The sequence below is a fragment of the Rhincodon typus genome, chromosome 29, assembly GCF_021869965.1.
Source record: "Rhincodon typus isolate 14 chromosome 29, sRhiTyp1.1, whole genome shotgun sequence".
Classification (NCBI taxonomy): Eukaryota; Metazoa; Chordata; class Chondrichthyes; order Orectolobiformes; family Rhincodontidae; genus Rhincodon; species Rhincodon typus.
The window spans coordinates 12,191,471-12,206,903 of NC_063360.1; the positions used below are offsets into that span (position 1 = coordinate 12,191,471).

General features: G+C 41.6%; 1 protein-coding gene across 1 annotated transcript in view; it reads left to right on the forward strand.

Annotated features, from left to right (window-relative positions):
• rx1 (retinal homeobox gene 1) overlaps positions 1 to 2,556 on the forward strand; it is a 9,136-nt gene extending 6,580 nt beyond the window's left edge. Inside the window, exon 3 of the mRNA XM_020528795.2 lies at positions 2,113 to 2,556. Within this exon, the coding sequence (XP_020384384.1) occupies positions 2,113 to 2,556 (444 nt within the window). The remainder of the gene's footprint in view (positions 1 to 2,112) is intronic.
• Positions 2,557 to 15,433: the final 12,877 nt, after the last annotated feature.

Here is a 15,433-nt window from a genome sequence, read left to right on the forward strand (position 1 = left end):
GGGGGGGGGGGGGGGGGGGGGGGGGGGGGGGGGGGGGCGGGATGGTGGGGGGCGTACAAATCTTATATGTTTCAATCAAGTCTTTACTCATTCTCCTAAACTCCAATGAGTATAAGCCCAACCTATCAACCTCTCCTCATAAGAAAATCCTTCCATACTCAGATTAAGCTAGTGAATCTTCCCTGGACTACCTGCAATGCCAGGATATTTTCCCTTCAATAAGGGAACTAGAGCTGTCCACAGTATTCCAGCTGTGGTCTGAATAGTGCCTTACAGATAGCTTTAGCAAACCTCCCTATTTATATACTACAATCCTTTTGAAATAAAGGCCAATATTCCATTTCTCTTCTCTATTACTAAACCTGGGTGCTAGTTTTTTTTGTGATTCATGCACAAGGACCTCCAAATCCTTCTGTGCTACAGCTTTCTGCAGTCTTTCTGCATTTAAATAATATTCAGCTCTTCTCTCCTTCCTGCCAAAGGGCATAACTTCACATTTTCCAATGTTATATTCCATCTACCAAGTTTTTGCTTGCTCACTTGACCTGTCTATATCCCTCTAAATCCGTCTTACTGTTTGCTTTCTCACCAATTTTTATTTGTTCCCATCATCCAAATCATTCATATATATTGTAAATAACTGTGGCTCCAATACTGATGCCTTGGGACTCCATTAGTTACAGGTCGCCATCCTGAAAATGCCACTTTTATTCCATCTCTCTGCCGTCTATTCATCACCCAATCCTCTATTCATGCTAATATACTACTTCCAACATCATGGGCACTTGTCTTATTACGTAGCCTTGTGTACAATATCTTATTGAGTGCCTTTTTGAAATCCAAATATATTATATCAACACGTTCCCCTTCATCTACCCTCCTTGTTATGTCTGCAAAAAGTGTAATATGTTTGTCAGCCATAATTTCCCCTTCATGAAGTTATGCTGATTATATTGACTAAATATCATGGATTTCTAAATGCTGTACTATTACCGCTTCAATGATAGACTCTAACATTTTCCCCACAGCAGATTTTAAGCTAACTGGCCAAGGATTTGGGGAAGATGACTGCTAGTGCACCTCAATCCTACTCCATTTGCCAGTTTTCCTATAAAAGATCCAATGATTTCTGCAAAAAACATTCCCTTAAGACCATAAGAAATAGGAGCAGAAGTAGGCCTTTCAGCACCTCAATCCTACTCCACCATTCAATATATCATTGCTGACCTGACATTCGTCACATCCACTTTCTTGTTCTTTCCTTGTATCTTTGATTCCCTGACTGATCAAGAATCTATCTCAGCCTTAAATATATGCAAGCTCTCTGTGGCAAGGAGTTCCAATGACTCTTGGTCTTTGAGAGATTGCAAAGTATTTCATGTTACAGCCCTTATGTGAAGAAACTTTGTCTAAGCACAGTCTTAATTTTCTTAGTCGCAGTTTGAAATTGCTGACCTCTTGTTGCTAAGTCTCCGACAAGGTATATGAAACTCTTCAAAAGATACCAAATATCTCAAGTCTCTTCTCAACACTGTAGTTTCCCATTCATGACGTTATCCTGATGAATCTATGCTTCATATTTTTAATGCTTTTTTTATAACAGGCACTGAAATCTACATGATATTCTTATTTTAATCTAACTAGTATTATGTACAAATCCATCATTACTGCTTCACACTGGTACTCTGTGTATGAAATCCAAAATTCTGTTGGCCTCCTTTGTGGTGTTGCTTAGCAGCATTTGCCTTTTCATTCAGTTATATATTTCAACTCCTAGATCTCTTTGTTTAGGCATGTCCCTCAGCCGCTTTCCATTAGTAGCATCCAGAAAACCAATCTCTATTTACTTCAATAAGTCACTTTCTGACAGAAATGCATGCTGGCCACCGAAGATTAGCTGTTATGAAGCCATTATGTAAACTGAGTATTGGTGTAGCCCTGTGAGGGCAGATAGTGTCCATATATCTTGAGTCAGAACAGTCAGGGGACAAGAATGGAAAATTGATGGGATGGTGGGAAACGTTGTGCATGGAAGGCAATTTAAGCTTGCACAGACATTATATAATCTGCACATACCATCTCTTCAAAATGTCTTTCTTTTAAAAATCACAGGTATGGTTTCAAAATAGGAGGGCAAAGTGGAGGAGACAAGAGAAGATAGAGGCTAGTGCAATGAAATTGCACGATTCTCCCATGCTATCCTTTAATAGGCCACCGATGTCCTCCAGTGTTGGACCCTTAAGCAATTCCCTTCCACTGGATCCTTGGCTAACATCTCCCATCTCTAGTGCAACTTCCATCCACAGCATACCCAGCTTCATGGCGGCACCGCAAGGCTTACAGACCAACTACTCAAGCCACTCATTCTTAAATTCTCCACCACCGATGGTCCAGACAATGCAGTCGATGGGATCGCCAACCTACCAATGCGCAACAACATTTGTGGACAAATATCCTTTGGAAGATGTAGACCAGAGAAGTTCCAGCATTGCCTCCTTAAGGATGAAAGCCAAGGAACACATCCAGTCCATCGACAAAAGCTGGCAAAATATCTGATGGAAAACTATCGGTATTTTAGAAAAACTGTTAAACAGTACCTTGGTTGAAGTGACAATGTGATGGCAGCCTCCAGCTCCAAAATAACTTAATCCATCATGAATCAATAGTCATGATAAAAATGCCTGGATCTTAAAAGCTACCAATGTGACCTGGATATAAGCAAACTGCAGATGGGACTGGCCTTAGTTATACACCAAAAGATAAATTTTATCTTTTGATTACTGAGGTGACACTCCAGTGTTATGGGGAGAATATAAAGGCACCACTGCTTTCTATGCTTTTCCATTATCACAACACTGTAGCAAAATGCTGTCTTTCATTACCGTCCCAATGTAGGTCTATTGAATCCTGTAGATAATGTGCAATTTTTTTTATATCATTGGGAAACCTGGGTGAAGGGGCAAGGCCCACAGTGCAGGACACCACCAAGGTTGTAAAGAGTAGAAGGAAAGAGAAGAAATAGTAGTTAGGTAATCCCAAGTTTGTAGAATACATGGTGCAAGGAAGGTGAGGATTTCCACAGTTTTCAGATCCTTGAAGAAAATGATTAGCGGTAGAAGATGTTGTGATGAATCTGGTTCTCAACAGAGTGAGAATATTGACAGGATCGAAGTGGTCTTTCACTTCTTGTTGTCTTACAGATTATCTTCTTTAAAAATAAATAATATTGCTGTTAAATAGTTATTTGAAAGAGACTGTCATCCTTAGCATGCAAACAAAGATGTGCAGTGCTTACTCATTGGGTCTAACATTTGACTTTTGTGAATAAATTTAATTTGAATCTCATGAGTATAATGTTCTGGAATATTGGTTAATGATATTACAGAAAATTACATATCAACACTGCCAAGTCATCAATCAGCCAGAGTCCACTTTAATTGAACATTGCTCCAATAAAAGTATGTCAATTGAATCTGTTCGGTATGTGTTGGTACTTCTGATATACTTCTAAAACTTTTTTTAAGAGTTTGAGTACTTGTTTTCATCAAAGTGACGTGTATTGGTTGTGGGAAATGGACTTGCCCATGTGAGCACCCAGTGTCAGTGTCAATCATCACTAGCTCAGATACAGCACAGTTAGCTACAAATATATTCTTACTGTTTTCCAGAATCAAACATTCAAGTTAGCATACATCCATGGAGTAAAGCATTGTCTACATTAGGAATGTAGATCCAGGAGTAAGTCATTCAACCTCTTATCACTGTGCTGCCAATCAAATAACCATGTCTGATCTATGTGTTAACTCCATCATATTCTTTGATACATTCATTGAATGGAAGGTGCTCTGGAACATCCTGGACATGTAAAAATATGCTACGAAAATGCAAATTTTGCATTCATTCATCAGATGCACTTGTTGCCAGCTCTTTCTTGTGTTTTTGGATGTTTTTTGTGCTAGTATCTGATGTAATATTCCTACAAAAAATCATTTTATTAAATAAGATGTTCAGAATAAATTTTTCCAAAGTTCTTTATGGAGCAAAGAGAAACAAATGTGGTATGGGCCCAGAATATTCAGGTAACCAATGTTTAATCCATGTTTAAATGAAACGTGTCAGAAACATTCTATGGCAAATGTGGATTGCTACACGCAGCACCTGGGAAAGTGAGGAAGTATATGGATGCTCAGGCTAGAGTTACCAATCCTCCAGGATTAGCCTGAAGTCACCAGCAACGAAAAATTGTTTGCGGTCTTTCCAAAAATCTCAGAGGAAAAGAATCGCAGACTTTGAAATTTTAAAAAATGACGTGTTGGAATGTTCTTTGAACACTTTACTTCATTAATCACAAACAGTACTGGAGATGGGGAGGAAGTGGGTGGGACAGGATATGTGATGAAACCTCCAGGAATACATCCAAGCAGAATTCACAACCCAAATTCAGGACCTTTGTATCAGGAATGTACAAAGTGTTATAAGGATATAATAAATAGAAGCAGGAATGGATATCCAGTCCCGATTCCCCAATATAATGGACCCAACTGGCAAATGGGATTTCACTTTTACTGATCATCATAACCTTCAGTAATTACCATTTGAACTGAAGGTATTAGGTGGGATTTCTTAATTTGTATTAGTAGGATATTAGGTCTATGACTTCCAACAGAATTGGTGGCTGGTGATATCCACCAGGGATTGCTGAGTGCAGAGGTAAGGTCTCTGTTCTGACCCTCTAGGAATTCTTATATACAATCACAAAATAGAGAATGTGCAACAGAAATTAGCTTTGTTACATGAAGAAAGAAAAAGTCACTTGCATTGATGAAGCACTTTTCATGACCAGCAGATATTTCAAAGTGATTTACAGCCAGTGCAGTATATTTGAAGGGTATTCACTGAAACAAGGAAAGACTTCACAGCACACAAACCAATAGGGTTATCAGACAATGAGTCCTGTGATATTGTATCCCTCACGCTATACAACTGTCAGAAATGACTATCTTTAACGAGAGAGAATGTTCCTTGACAATCAATGGCATTTCCACCACTAAATCCCTCACTATCAATACCCTAGAGGTTACTATTGACTAAAAACTGAACTGGACTCACCATATAACTATTGTGGCTGCAAGAGCAGGTCAGAGGCTAGGGACCTTGCAGCAAATAACTCAACTTCTGCCTTGCCAAAGCCTTTCCATCGTCTACAAGGCACAAGTCCAGACTGTGAAGGAATACTCCTTACGTTCCTGGATGAGTGCCGCTCCAACAAAATGCAAGAAGCTCAAGACCATCCAGAACAGTGCTTGATTGGCACAGCATACTCAAAAAATTCAATCCATTCACTACTGATACTCAGTAACAGCAGCGTTGACAGGATGCAGAGCAGAAATTCACCAAAGTTCCCTAGACAGCGTCTTTGAAATCACTACCATCTGCAATAACAAGAATTGCAAATGTATAGGAATACCACTAGCTGCAAGTTTCCGTCCAAGCCACTGATTATCCTGACTTGGAAATGTATTGCCATTCCTTCAGTGTCACTGAGTCAAAATCCTGGAACTCACTTCTAATGGCATTGTGGATCTGCAGCGGTTCAAGAAGGCAGCTCATTGCCACCTTCACAAGAGCAACTAGGGACAGGAAATAAATTTTGGCTCAGCCAGAAATGCCTATGTCCCATGAATTAATAGAAGAAAAAATACAAACAATAACATTAGGCATGCATCGTTCAGAAACACTTTCACTTTAGCAGTGGGGAGTATGAATATTTGTGATATCAATTAAGCGGGCTGCTTTGTCCTGAATGGTGTCAACCTTGTTGAATGTTTTTGAAGCTGTACTCATCCAGGCAAGTAGGGAGTATTCCATCACACTCCTGATGTGTACTTGTAGATGGTGGACAGGCTTTAGGAAGGCAGGAAGTGAGTTATTCACTGCAGGATTCCTAGCACCTTATTCAGTCTTGTAGCCACAGTACTTGTATGGCTAGTCCGGTTGAGTTTCTGGTCAATGGTAACCATCAGGATGTTGGTATTGACTTCATTGTCATAGGAAGTTAAAGGAAAAAGCTGGTCATGGTAAATGAAGCTTGAAGTCTCACAAGGACAACAATATTCTTTGGTCACATCAATCCATAGTCAACTCACCTAAATCAGCGAGCACCTAACAGCACGAGCAGGGAAATTGTGAATGAGTGAAAAAGTGCGTGGGGGAGGGATGTGAGAGATTCTGAACTGGAAAGTGGGAGAAAACTCCTAGAATTGCAGTGGTGTTGGAGGTACTGGGATGAAGAGGAAGCTGTCAATGCTTGTGGGAAGGGAGAGAATTGCTTGAATTGGAGCTGAGGAAGAGGCATAGCAATGGTCAAGTGGTATTATTGTTGGGGACCCTGGTAGTGTTCTGGGGACGTGAATTTGAAACCCGCCATGGCAGATGGTGACATTTTAATTCAATAGAAATCTGGAATGAAAAGCCTTATGATGACCATGAATCCATTGTTGATTGTTGGAAAAACCCACCTGGTTCAATAATGTTCCTTGGGAAGGAAACTGCCATCCTTACCTGGTATGAATGACTCATGAAGGGGATGGGAAATAAATGCTGACCTAGCCAGTGATGCCCTCATCTTTTGAATAAATTTTTTAAAAATCATCCAAGTTGTAGGCCTACCTGACCCAGAGGGTGAATGGGGAAATAGCAGAGACTGAAATTTGATAAGGGGGAAGACGTTTATATCAAAACAGTCCCGAATGGTGAACAAATCCTATGTGGTAACTGCCAGGCTTGTCTCTTCAGGTTAAATCGGCAAATTTCCATTCTGGTGACATTGACCTATTTTGTATTGAAGAGCAATATTAAGTGTGTAATATTCAGAAGTATAATGAAGGGTAAGTGCATTTGAAGATATACCTATATTTAGATTTTTTTTCCTTTATTCACTAATGGGATGAGGACATTGCTGGCTAGGCAGCATTTATTGTCCATCCCTAATTCTCCAGAGTCAACCACATTGCTGTGGGTCTGGAGTCACATGTAGGCCAGACCAAGTCAGGATGGCAGTTTCCTTCCCTAAAGGACATTCGTAAGCCAGAGGGGCACTGTAGAGGGAGTAAGATACCTACACCACTCCAGTTGGCAGCATTGTTTCTGCTGTCTCCCACATATGTAACTCAGAAACTTCTGTCAAAGGCAACTCCTGGCAGCATTGCTCTGAATTCTGACAGATATTGCCAATCTTGGAAACAGAGTGTTTGTGATAAACTCTTCTGCATTTATAGGTAATAAAAATGTTAGCATATACTTTCCCCAACATATGTATGCCCTTAACTATAAGGGGAGGCAATGGCCTAGTGGTTTTATCACTGGACTGTTAATCCAGAGACCTGAATAACATTCTAAGGACCCAAGTTCAAATCCTGCCACAGCAGATGGTGGAATTTGAATTCCATAAACTATATCTGGAATTAAGAGTCTAATGATGACCATGAATCCATTGTCGATTATCAGGAAAAACCCATCTGGCTCACGAATGTCCTTTAGGGAAGGAAACTGCCATCCTGAATTGGTCTGGCCTACATGTGACTCCAGACCCACTGCAATGTGGTTGACTCTGGAGAATTAGGGATGGACAATAACTGCTGCCTAGCCAGCGATGTCCTCATCCCATTAGTGAATAAAGGAAAAAAAATCTAAATATAGGTATATCTTCAAATGCACTTACCCTTCATTATACTTCTGAATATTACACACTTAATATTGCTCTTCAATACAAAATAGGTCAATGTCACCAGAATGGAAATTTGCTGATTTAACCTGAAGAGACAAGCCTGGCAGTTACCACATAGGATTTGTTCACCATTCGGGACTGTTTTGATATAAACGTCTTCCCCCTTATCAAATTTCAGTCTCTGCTATTTCCCCATTACAATCACAATAAAACAGCAGGTTTGGAAATTCATATTCTACATTATGGATTAATGAAAGTGAACAGATATAGGACGATAATGGTCTATCTCAGTAGGGTTGACGGAAGGAAGGCGCTAAGCTGCCTGAAGTTGTTGTAAGATGACGTGAACAACAATAATTGCAGTTCAATACAGAGATATCCCCACATAGTAATGATGAATCAAATACCAAAAGCGGAGATGACTGAAAGCCCAGCCTAAGGTAGAAGCTGAGAAGCCTTTTGAGAGGGGGAAGCAATGCAGATGCATTTGATAAAAGAAAATCCATGTTCTTTTCTCTTTAAGACACTGAACTGCTCACTGTGCATTTCCAGCACTTTCTGTTGTTATCTTAGATTGCCACTATTCTCAGTGTTCCATTCATTCATCCACTATTAGCAATAACATTAGGAAACACTAACTCCTATTTGCTCTGGAAACTGCTGGCCACTATGTGGTCTGGCTTGATATAATCATTGTACACCCACTCCATTCCTGTGATTCCTCTTGCTTAAAGCATTGGAATAATAGCACGTCATGTTGCACACAATGCTTTGTGTTTTGTTTCCTTTTAACATTGTCCCTTCACCACAAGAGCAGAATCGAGTCGAATTGAAAACTTTTACACTGATGATGTGGGTTTTCACGCAGCTGTCAGAAGCAGGCAGACCCCAATTACTCAGCATGGCAGGGGTCTGGCAATTCATTGGCCGGAGCCGCTTTAATTGTGGATGGTCTCCCAGCTCTGGCACATGTTAAACTGAAGAAATTAAAATAGCCAGATTTATTAGACACCTTCTCAAGGTTTCACTCAACAGTTTGTGTGCACACTGGAATAGTGAGGTAAATCTAAGAACTAGGAGTCAATGGAGAAAGGTCCTGTAGTTTTTAAGTTCCCATTTTCTTCTCCGTTCTTCTTTTCCAAGGGCACTTTGTTAAGCTGAGCCTTGGCACCCTGGAGTTAGTTACCCTTAGGCACCTTGCCCAATGGTAACATGGCACCAAAATTCATACTTAGAGAATGGAGAGTAGCAGGTTATTCAGAATTTTATATCATGCCTTTCACGATCTCAGGGCAAGCCAAAGGAAATTACTGTCCGTGATGTACATTCTTAAACATGGCCAATAAGAACAAAGAACAAAGAACAAAGAAAATTACAGCACAGGAACAGGCCCTTCAGCCCTCCAAGCCTGCGCCGATCCAGATCCTCTATCTAAACCTGTCAGAGGGATCTATATCCCTCTGCTCCTTGCCCATTCATGTATCTGTCTAGATACATCTTAAATGACGCTATCGTGCCCGCCTCTACCACCTCCACTGGCAACGCATTCCAGGCACTCACCACCCTCTGCGTAAAGAACTTTCCATGCATATCTCCCTTAAAACTCTCACCTTGAAATCGTGACCCCTAGTAATTGAGTCCCCCACTCTGGGAAAAAGCTTCTTGCTATCCACCCTGTCTATACCTCTCATGATTTTGTAGACCTCAATCAGTTCCCCCTCAACCTCTGTCTTTCTAATGTAAATAATCCTAATCTACTCAACCTCTCTTCATAGCTAGCGCCCTCCAGACCAGGCAACATCCTGGTGAACCTCCTCTGCACCCTCTCCAAAGCATCCACATCCTTTTGGTAATGTGGCGACCAGAACTGTACGCAGTATTCCAAATGTGGTCGAACCAAAGTCCTATACAACTGTAACATGACCTGCCAACTCTTGTATTCAATACCCCGTCCGATGAATGAAAGCATGCCATATGCCTTCTTGACCACTCTATCCACCTGCATTGCCACCTTCAGGGTACAATGGACCTGAACACCCAGATCTCTTTGTGTATCAATTTTCCCCAGGGCTTTTCCATTTACCATATAGTTCGCTCTTGAATTGGATCTTCCAAAATGCATCACCTCGCATTTGCCTGGATTGAACTCCATCTGCGATTTCTCCGCCCAACTCTCCAATCTATTTATATTCTGCTGCCTTCTCCGACAGTCCCATTCACTATCTGCTACTCCACCAATCTTAGTGTCGTCTGCAAACTTGCTAATCAAACCATCTATACCTTCCTCCAGATCATTTATGTATATCACAAACAACAGTGGTCCCAACACAGATCCCTGTGGAACACCACTGGTCACTGTTCTCCATTTTGAGAAACTCCCTTCCGCTACAACTCTCTGTCTTCTGTTGCCCAGCCAGTTCTCTATCCATCTAGCTAGTACACCCTGGACCCCATGCGACTTCACTTTCTCCATCAGCCTACTATGGGGAATCTTGTCAAATGCCTTACTGAAGTCCATGTATATGACATCTACAGCCCTTCCCTCATCTATCAACTTTGTCACTTCCTCAAAGAAATCTATCAAGTTGGTAAGACATGACCTTCCCTGCACAAAACCATGCTGCCTATCACTAATAAGCCCATTTTCTTTCACATGTAAATAGATCCTATCCCTCAGTATCTTCTCCAGCAGCTTCCCCACCACTGATGTCAGGCTCACCGGTATATAATTACCTGGATTATCCTTGCTACCCTTCTTAAACAAGGGGACAACATTAGCAATTCTCCAGTCCTCTGGGATTTCACCCGTGCTCAAGGATGCTGCAAAGATATCTGTTAAGGCCCCAGCTATTTCCTCTCTCGCTTCCCTCAGTAACCTGGGATAGATTCCATCAGGACCTGGGGACTTGTCCACCCTAATGCCTTTTAGAATACCCAATACTTCCCCCCAACCACTTATGCTGACTTGACCTAGAGTAGTCAAACATCAATCCCTAACCTCAACATCCGTCATGTCCCTCTCCTTGGTGAATACCGACACAAAGTTCTCATTAAGAGTATAGTAATGGGAAGGTTATAGTAATGTAGGAAATGAGGGAGTCAATTTGTTTGTGGCAAGGTCCAAAAACACATCAATGTGAGAGTGACTAGATGATGTTTTTGGGTATTGGTTGTGTGGTTGGCCAGCAGACCAGAAAGAACACCTCAGGTCTTCATTGAAAGGTTTCCTGGGTGAAAAGTGAAAAGTGAAAAGTTGTTATATCCACCTGAGATGGCAGACAAGACCTTATTTTAACATCTCCTCTGAATCCATGCACCTCTGGTTGTGCAGCATTCCACTAGTCATGCATAATTGGAGTTTTCGCCTGCATTCTGCGCTCAGGTTTTCAAATTGGGGTTTGAACTCACAACCTTTGCGCCAAGAGGTGGGAGATACACCATGAACAACAACAGCCAAAAGTTTAACCAGAACATTAACAGGCATCCCCAATCTTTCCATTAATATTTTCACATGTATTTTAACAGCTGGAGTCACCAGGTAGTAAGTGTGATCAGGAACTCATGTTCCTCTCCCTAATGCTATGATGCACTGAAGCTGACTTGCCTTTGATAATTCAAAACCTTTCATGATGTCTATTTTTAAGCAGTGTGCAATATTTCACAATTATCAATGTAAAAGAAAAAAAAGCGATGAGATATATAAACTGACATTTTGAGTTTTATTGAGCAGTATATTGGTCAGGGCACATCCCAACTGTATTTTGAGTGGTTTGTCATTAGGTAATTTCTACGCACCTGATTGAACAGACTTACTCATAGCTCATCGGTGAAACAACACCTCTGACAATGCAGCACTCCAGGTCTATCTAACATTTTAGCTTAGATGACATGCCTAAGTTGTGGAATAGGGATTTTGACTCAGAGGTAAGAACATGACCAATTGAGAAAGCTGATCACTCTCATTTGTTGCTTATCTCCTCCTAGTCACTGAGTAGTCAAAATCCATTGTGTGTTCTTTAGCTGTGGTCATAGTCATCTCGTGGGTACATCAGCTAGTTGCTCACTTGTTTCTAGAAGCAATAAGCAGAATACTCTAAATGGCCATAAAGTTGCAGAGTCATAGACGTCTACAACAATAAAAAGAGCCCTTTGGTCTATTGTATCAGCAAAGGTTAAAAACAGCCACCTAATTATTCTAATCCTATCTTCCAGCATTTCACCCATAGCCTGTCTGCCTTAGTATTGTATGTGCACATCTAAATAACTCCTAAATATTATAAGCATTTTCACCTCTACCACTCTTATAGGCAGTTAGTTCCAGATTCCCACCACCCACTGGATGAAAAAGATTTTCCTCACATCCCCTCTAAACCTCCTGCCCATTACTTTAATTCTATACCCCTGTCATTGTTTCCTTCATCAAGGGGAAAGATCTCTTCCTGTCTACCCTATTTATGCCCTTTATAATTTTATGCATCTCAATCATGCCCTTTGTCAATCTCTTCTGCTTTAAGGACAACAACCCCAGTCTATCCAATCTCTCTTCATAACCAAAATTCTCTAGCCCAGGCAACATCCTGGCAAATTTCCTCTGCACCCTCTCTAGTCCTATCAGATCCCTATCATAATGTGGTGCACACAATACTCTAGCTGTGGCCTAACCAATATTTAATACAGTTCCAGCATTGCCTCCCTGCTCTTAAATGCTATGCTTCGACTAATAATGACATGTATACCACATTCTTTCTTAACCATTGGATCCACCTGTTTTTTTTTGGACCTTGCTGTGAACAAATTGACCTCTCGTTTACCTACTGTTCAGCTTCCAGATAATTTGGAAGCAGGGAGGTTGTTTCCACTAGCAGATGAAACTAGAACTAGGGGGCATAGCCTCAAAATAAGGGAAAGCAGATTTAGGACTGAGTTGAGGAAGAACTTCTTCACCCAAGGGGTTGTGAATCTGTGGAATTCCCTGCCTGGTGAAGCAGTTGGGGCTACTTTGTTGAATGTTTTTAAGGCAAAGATAGATCTTTGAACAGTAAAGGAATTAAGGGTTATGATGAACAGGCAGGTAAGTGGAGCTGAGTCAAAAAAAGATCAGCCATGATCTTATTGAATAGAAGAGCAGGTTCGATTGGCCAGATGGCCTGCTCCTGCTCCTATTTCTTACATTCTTATATTGCACAGATGTGTACTTTGAGCATGTCTCACATCCAGCTGAGATGTCGAAAATCCCCTTGACTCTTCAGCTTAATTCAGAGGGGCAGTATCTAAATTTATAGAGATCAATATTGTCCTTACTTGAAGTTCTTGGACATAAGCATAACTGGAGCTCTATCATGTACACAGGGGTTCTAAACAGATCATAACTTCTCTGTATTTCTGCATATTATGAGTTGTAACTATCTTATTGTTTTTCACCGTTTTTTACTTTTAACCTTAAGGGACCAATGGGGCACACCAAGGCCCCTCTGATCCTGGCTGCTTCCCAAGGTCCTACCATCTATCATGTATTCCCTTGCCTTGTTTGCTCTGTCCACATGCATCACACTTTTCCGGATTGCATTCCATTTGCAACAGATCAGCCCACCTGACCAGCCTGACTACATCCTCTTGTAATCTAAGGCTATCTTCCTCGCTATGTGGACGCGTGCTAGATCAGAATCAGAATCAATGTCATACATTGCTCCCATTACTATTTGAGTCTTTTCAGTCTATTTCACTGTACATTCAATAACACAACAACAGAAAAAGAAGAAGTGCAGCCAGATGCACCAAGATTTTGTTTGCATTTAACTGTGTCAGTAGATGGCAGGTGTGTTCCGACGTAGAAGCATACAAAATAATTAGCAGGAAGCAAAGTAAAAATACATGAGAAAGTATGTGTTATTAGGAAGAGTGGGACAGTGTGGGCCCAGATGTGTTATAAAATGTGGTAAAATAAATGAAATGGTAATGTGATCTAGCAGAAGGCTTAGGAGATTTAGTGGTTGGTGTCATTGAAGCACTAGCACTAAGATTAGCTGTAATAAAAATAGAAACTGATTTATCTGTATCTGTATCTGTAAAGGAGAGCAAACAGCCAAAAAGGGGTTGAATTGTTGAAATACATAAAGATTTCTCCTTTTATGGGCTGTGGGCATTGCTGGCAAGACCAGTATTTGTTGTCCATCCTTACCTGCCCTTGAACTGAGTGGCTTGCTAGGCCATTTCAGAGGGCAGTTAAGAGTCAACCACATTGCTGTGGGTCTGGAGTCACCTATAGACCAGACCAGGATATTCACGAATCAGATGTGTTTTCAGAACAATTAATGGTAGTTTTGTGGTACCATTGCTGAAACTAACTTTACATTCCGGATTTATTAATTGAATTCAAGTTCCACTTAATGGGATTTAAACCAATGCTCACAGAGCATTAGTCTGGGCCTCTGGGCTATAGGGTGGGATCCAAGCAGCGTAGTTTGTCGCAAGATTTATGGCAGAATTGGATGAGAAGTCTATCAAGGCTGATTTCGATGTCAAGAGCATCCCACTCCATCTTTCACACTAAGCAGGGCAAGTTACCACTTAGTGGGGGATTAGGGCTTGTTAACTGCCTTGCTGACTGCCCAATTCACCTCATTATTATTCAGCTTCCACTAGTAGCAAAGGTATCAAGCGAACTAGACATTGAGTAAATTTGAGGTGTAAATCAGAGCTGGTACCTGGCAAATTTGGCATGTCACTTGCTCCAAAGGACCTCCATGTTGGACACCAGGCATCAACGTCTCAGGGCACCACCCTCATGCACCCTGCCTACATCCACAGTCATTGGCAACCAACATGTGCCAGCCTCTAGGAACCCTCCAATCCATTTTCAGGATGCTTCTGCAGTCCATTGCTGCACCAGTAACTCTCATTGTAACACTGCAGCAAGGACACTGTGCACTCAGGAGCACACACCTAGCTCCTGGACTGGAGCAGGCCATATTGCCATGCTGTTTGCTCACTATCCCTGTGCACACTTACTCTCAGCCTGCCTAGATCCTCACAACATCCTTGTCTTGTCTTTGCCCCTGTCAGCCAGAGATACCAGGCTGATATTACTTCTTGCCCTGCTATTTCACGCAGATACAAAGGAAAGAAGCTGGACCTAGTTGTGAGGTGATAGCCTGTGCTCATGGGGGCCCAGCACAGTCAAAAAATCCCTACAGCGTGGAAGCAGGCCATTTGCCCCATCAAGACCACACAGAACCTCCAAAGAGAATCCCACCCAGACCAAACCCCCTACCCAAACCCTATAATCCTGCAATTCCTACGGCCAATCCACCTAGCCAGCACATCCCTGGACACTATAGGCAATTAAGCATGGCCAATGCTAACTTAAACATCTTTGGACTGCAGGAGGAAACTGGAGCACCCAAAGGAAACCCATGCAGTCACAGGGGGAATCTCGCAAACTCCACACAGAAAGACAGAATCGAACCAAGGTCCCTGGGGCTGTGAGGCAGCAGTGCTAACCACTGAGCCACCGTGCCGTCCCTGCTCCCTTAGGTCAATGTGTTGGTAGAAAAATTCATCAGTGGTCGAACTGGGAGGCCTAAGTCTGGTCCCAACATTGGGTCTTGGGCCTCATATAAAAACTCTGGTTGAGCAGTGAGCGTTATATCACAAATTCTTCTGAAAATGCTTGCTAATATTTTCATTAAAATCGTGTGAATTTCCATC